The following is a 5,655-nucleotide window of genomic DNA, read 5'->3' on the forward strand; positions in this document are numbered from 1 at the left end:
TATATTTTATAAGCTATATGTACTATAATATCAATGATTCATCTGATTCATAAAGCCTCATCTTTTGAATTTAAATATTTATTTGTATATATCCATTATTCAAAATATATAAAACTCTTATTGTTTGCTATATATTATATATATTTATTATAATATCAATGATTCATCTGACTCATAAATAAGGCGTCATCTTTTGAATTTAAATATTTATTTTATTAAATCCATTATTCTAAATGTATATATTGTTGACTATATACAGTGGTGACCAAAATTATTAGAACACTAGTATTTACACCAGGTAAAAAATGGTTTTAAGTCAGTTATTTCTATCTTTTGATGTAGTGTGTCAGTAGGACGTATCAGTTTACATGTCCAAACATTAATTTTGCCATTAATTGTAATAATCCAGTGTGATTTTTTTTTTTATTTGCACAAGGAGTCTGACAACAGCCAGTGCTCCACACAGATATATAGGCTTATATATGATTTTATAAAACTCTTATTGTTTTTTGAGTTGTTCATTATTATTTAAAGGTGATTTTTGTTGTTGTTGTTGTTGTTGTTGTTGTTGTAGATAGCCTTCTTAATGTTTATGGAGTGTTTGTTTTTTTTTCATACTAGTAGGCTATAGCATAATGGTTGTCGCATATTTCAGATAAGAACAAAATGTTGGTGAGTAGCTACAACCATTAATCAAATGGTACAGCAAACTGAACATGCATGGCAACAAAGCGCAGCCTCTTTCAGCTCCACATACACTCAGATCCTGCGTTGTTTTGGCTCCAGCTGCGGCTTGCGTCACCGCGACGTCAGAATCCTGTGAATGCTCGAGCTGAGAGCAGCGTTGGAGAGGCAGAGTCCGTCTGACTAACACCTGATCAACACGCCTCTGAACGACCAGAGGATGCATCAGTCCATTCTTGCGTTCAGTCGCCACTGTTTTTAAAAGCGTCCCGCACAGTGACTGAAATGTGGAGCGTGCGTTAAACACAGTCGACGCGTTTGAGTTTCATTCCTTCGCGAAATTGAAGCGTTTCTACGAATCATAATGAATGACATAAAAGTTGCAGTTATGGGATCCGAGGGTGTCGGGAAATCAGGTATGTCTATTTTTATACATTATATCTAAGTGTGTGTGTGTATTATACACAATTTGCACAATGCAGTGCAAATTACAAAAAGAATATGCTTCATATTTTGTTTTCTTCTCTACGTTCACAGCACTTATTGTTCGATTTCTAACCAGGCGATTTATTGGAGAATATGCATCGTCATCAGGTAGGCTATTTGTGATATTGTTTTCATATTGCTGCATTTTGAATACTGTTGTTCAGAGAGGGTCTACTTATAGGGTTGGAGAAGTGTGCAGGACTGATGAGGTAGCCTATATGGTGGGTATCACCAAATGTTTGCAAAATCAGTCACTGTAAAGTTCAATAATCTGCTTTTGTGGTATTTTGTGTAATTTTGACTGCCTGTTTTTATATCTGGATGTTTGTGAGACCACCCAGCAATGCTCTACAAGGGCAATGGCACTAATGGGTGCAGTGCCAAGTAGGCTACACACAGCGTGCCAGTGAATCACAGCAGTTTACTGTATGCGCAGGAATCTTTTGTATCTGATGTGATCTGTTCTTGCCTTTACAGAGTGCATCTACAGAAAGCGCATGTCTATTGATGGAAGACAGCTTAATCTCGAACTGTATGACCCATGTTCTCAGGTATGTGGGTAATATGCAACTGTAATTATACTACTGTAGTAGTAATCAAGGCAGTGCCTTCATAAAGCACCATATGGTTTAGTGTGCTAAAGTGAACATGACTAACTGTGCATATTCCAGTGATCTTTCTTTAAGATTGCTTAACCTTTGCCTGTTTATACATGTAGACTGAATTTCATTTCTTGTGTGTGTTGTATATGCATACGGATTTTACTGTAAGCAGCCCAATTCATAGACTTGACTAGTTTAGACATTTTCCAGAGACCTTGGCGTCATCAAAAGCAAAAAGGGTTAACTTACTAACTATTAGTGTGTATCCAGAAGAAAGCCAGTATCATCTGTTTTACTGGCGTTAATGAGTATTGCAGAGTTGTGGGTCTCGCTGCCTTATATAATCTTTCCGCAAGCTCCAGACACAGCTAGCAGTATATAATGCACCAGTCATTCCTGCTCAGGACTGTAAGGCTATATTAGCCCTGAACACTTATATTATTATTTGGAAATAACCCTTATATAATCACACAAGAGTGAGGTAATATGAGATGAAGTGTGTATTTTAAAATACTTTTTTTTTTCCTTCCTGAGCCTAATGTATATATATTATTAATGTGGTTAAAATGAGGTAAATACAGTCTGGGAGGATGAGTGTGTTTTCCTCTTGGATAAAATCCAATTATTTTATCAAATCTGTTGCCCATTATGCGATTGGATACCATCTGTGCCTCTTGGGGGTCCAGTTGATTATCCTGATTTTCCTCACAATCCCATTTAATCATATTGCTGGTTTAATAACAAAGCTTAATCAACAGTATTTGTGGCATAAATGTAGATTACTAGGAAAAATGATTTGGTCTTGTCCCTGGTTTTCTTTAAAAACAGCATGGGGCCAATTTTTGGAGGATTTAAAGGAATAGTTCACCCAAAATTGAACATTTGCTGAAAATGTACCCACCTTGCCATCCAAGATGTAGATGAGTTTGTTTCTTCTTTGGAACAGACTTGGAGAAATGTAGCATTACATCACTTGCTCACCAGTGGATCCACTGCAGTGAATGGGTGCCGTCAGAATGAGAGTCCAAACAGCTGATAAAAACACCGCAATAATACACAGTACCACCCCAGTCCATCAATTAATGTCTCGTGAAGTGAAAAGCTGCATGTTTGTAAGAAACAAATCCGTCATTAAGACTCTTTTTAACTTCAAAGCATTGCCTCCTATCTATAATATTGCAAACTCCTGTGAAAAAGTTGTCTTTTCTGAATCAGGTTAGAAATATGCACAGATCAAGTACAGTTTAAAAGCAAAAACATTCCAAAACAGTTTTAAATAAATATACTGGGGATTTTGATGTGAGAGGACAACAGGGGGAAGATTTTTGTACTGGAGGAAGCATTATTATGGATTATTGACTATATTCGTTTTGTAAAACATATTTGGATGTGTGATTTCTTTGTGCAGCCATGCCAGGGGAAGTCCACACTCAATGAGCAGATCCACTGGGCCGATGGCTTTGTGGTCGTTTACGACATCAGCGATCGTTCCTCCTTCCTCACGGCCAAAGCCATAGTGCACCTGATCCGAGAGCTTCACCTGGGAGGATCTAAAAGGTAGCGGCCACTCTGAGTGCATGCTGTTCACAACAACACCCTCAGGCAGCAGAAGATGTGTCTATTTCTGTCCATATATGAGTGTTGCTCTTATGTGGGTGTCCATAATTCACCAGCTTCGGTTCACATTGAGGAGGATTGTTGAATTGAGTATGTGGGCAGTGCTAATGGGCGGATGAGCTGGTGACTCAGAGATTCAATGAAAAACATCTATTTTTAGTTTAGCCTTGGCTATTGAGAAATTTTCAATGATTACGTAGATGCATTTGAGGTAAATTCACTTTATAGCAGAAATAAGTGGAATATTGATCGGTTTTTATTCTATTCACATTGACATTTATTTGCTTATTCATTATTTCTATGCATTATTTCAGGCTGTTCTTTCTGCTCCTTTTACTTTGGTTATAGTAAATGAAGCATTGCCAGACATTGCCAGTTATCTTAATCTGATCAACAGGAAAAATAGCATTCAGAGGAATTTAGATATCTGATAAAGCTATATTTTAGCAAGTAGCAAATAGTGAAACATCTTCAGTTATGTTTTTACCCTTGTGACAGCAGGGACACAGACTCTGTGATTTTCCTGGTGGGCAATAAGCAAGACTTGTGCCACATGCGGGAAGTGGACAGGGAAGAAGGACAGAAGTTGGCGTCCGAGGGCCGCTGTCAGTTTTACGAGTTGTCTGCTGCGGAGCACTACCAGGAGGTGGTGCTCATGTTCTCTATGATCGTGCGCAATGCCAGTCTGGGAGGCAAGGCGAAGGAGCGCCGCCGTCGTCCTAGCGGTTCGAAATCCATGGCCAAACTCATCAATAACGTCTTCGGAAAACGACGGAAATCTGTTTAAAATGAACTTGGACAATTGCTACAGGACTGGCGTTTGAGATGGGTCAAATTTGTTTATATACTGTAGTTCCTCACTGCTTATTGTTGATGCCTTGTCTTGGCCACACAGTCATTACCGGGTGAATCTCATGAAACACATGAAGAACATGGACATTTTTCACCCTAAAGTCAAAAGAAAACAAAAACTTTCTTGGCTTCAAGAAAAATAAGCCTGTTTTAGAACCATTTTGCATTGCAACAATATTTTCTTGATATTTACCTCATAATTTCTCATTACCGTAATGGAAATGAGAATGACATTGCATTGTGGCAATGAGATAATGTGTCAATTGTCAACATTTAATGTCATGGTGGAAAACATTTAAAATAGGTTCAATTTTATCAATGCAAAATACAATATCCTAATCTGTGTGTAGCTGCACATCTCTGCTTTATGCCTTAAATGTTTCTTTAATCACTTCTTAGGATGTTTAAATGTCAGATTAAAAAAACACCTTCGGTGATATTTCAGCTTGAGGACTTGCGAAACTGCCAAGTCAAAGTCAACTCTGAGGTTGTGAAATATATGTACGCAGATCAAATGTTTCTTGTGGTTCACTTAAAATTTGTTTGTGCAGTAGAAGAAATTCTTCACTCACTGTTTGATGTAATTTAATCACTTTCTACATATATGATGTGAGCAACGACATGTCATGACATTTATGGGTTTTGAAATATCTTCATATTCCTGTAAAATAAAAACATCTGTCCATTAAAATGTGACTGTTTTGACCACGCATCTTTTCATTTTTGTAGGAATGGACATCTAAAGGTATTTGTTAAGTCAAAATTGGGAAACAACTGGCCTGACCAGAAAATAAGTGATAGGTATGCAGTATTGAATAGTTTTTCTGAAATGTTCACCAGAATGGCATTATCTTTAATGTTACGCAACAGAATTGCTTCAGGTAGCAAGTTGACATTACAGTAAAGAGGTAATGACGAACATTTTGACGAAGGTTTTGGAAAGCACCAATAAAATGTACGACGAATCATTTAGTTGGTTCTAATTTGTTCTACAAATTACCAGATGCATAGTACATGATATATTGTACAAACTGCCAATTATTTTTTAATGGAATGCTTGCACACTACTATTTACTTTTACTATTAAAACTATTTAAAAAAGTAGTAAATTGATGGTATAAAATATCAGTTGATGTTGCTTCTGGTTCATTCCTCACACTGGCAATGGAAGGTCAAAACTCATTGTTTTGGAGAAAGACAAGGGAAAGACAAGGCAAAGACAAGCTATTCATGTCTTTCGTTGACCCTTTGGACATCTGGCCAACATCCAGCATGACGGTTTCCAACAACAGCAAGTTATGCTGAGTAATATTTGAGTGCCAGACTGTGGATTGGGTCTCTCTAGTTCTCATACCTGCAGAAGCTTAAATGAGAAACCCCTTTATCAACATCGGGGAGAGGAGCAGATGGCTGT

General features: G+C 37.4%; 1 protein-coding gene across 2 annotated transcripts; it reads left to right on the forward strand.

Annotated features, from left to right (window-relative positions):
* Nucleotides 1-779: 779 nt before the first annotated feature.
* LOC107655559 (ras-related and estrogen-regulated growth inhibitor-like protein) lies at nt 780-4,945 on the forward strand. Of its 2 annotated transcripts, none has more exons than XM_016443077.1 (5): nt 780-1,100; nt 1,222-1,278; nt 1,648-1,721; nt 3,181-3,329; nt 3,888-4,945. In XM_016443077.1, the coding sequence occupies exons 1-5, from the start codon at nt 1,049-1,051 to the stop codon at nt 4,174-4,176; spliced, it is 621 nt and encodes a 206-aa protein (XP_016298563.1). In that variant the 5' UTR covers nt 780-1,048; the 3' UTR covers nt 4,177-4,945. The 2 variants fall into 2 exon arrangements, with proteins under 2 accessions (XP_016298563.1, XP_016298564.1); XM_016443078.1 differs by having other exon boundaries at nt 3,891-4,945.
* Nucleotides 4,946-5,655: the final 710 nt, after the last annotated feature.

Source organism: Sinocyclocheilus anshuiensis, unplaced genomic scaffold (genome assembly GCF_001515605.1).
Source record: "Sinocyclocheilus anshuiensis isolate Anshui unplaced genomic scaffold, SAMN03320099.WGS_v1.1 scaffold916, whole genome shotgun sequence".
Classification (NCBI taxonomy): Eukaryota; Metazoa; Chordata; class Actinopteri; order Cypriniformes; family Cyprinidae; genus Sinocyclocheilus; species Sinocyclocheilus anshuiensis.

Coding starts and splice junctions, on each gene's coding strand:
- LOC107655559 (XM_016443077.1), top strand. CDS start 1,049: ATGAATGACATAAAAGTTGCAGTTATGGGATCCGAGGGTGTCGGGAAA. Junction 1,101..1,221: donor CGAGGGTGTCGGGAAATCAG/GTATGTCTATTT, acceptor CTACGTTCACAG/CACTTATTGTTCGATTTCTA. Junction 1,279..1,647: donor AGAATATGCATCGTCATCAG/GTAGGCTATTTG, acceptor TTGCCTTTACAG/AGTGCATCTACAGAAAGCGC.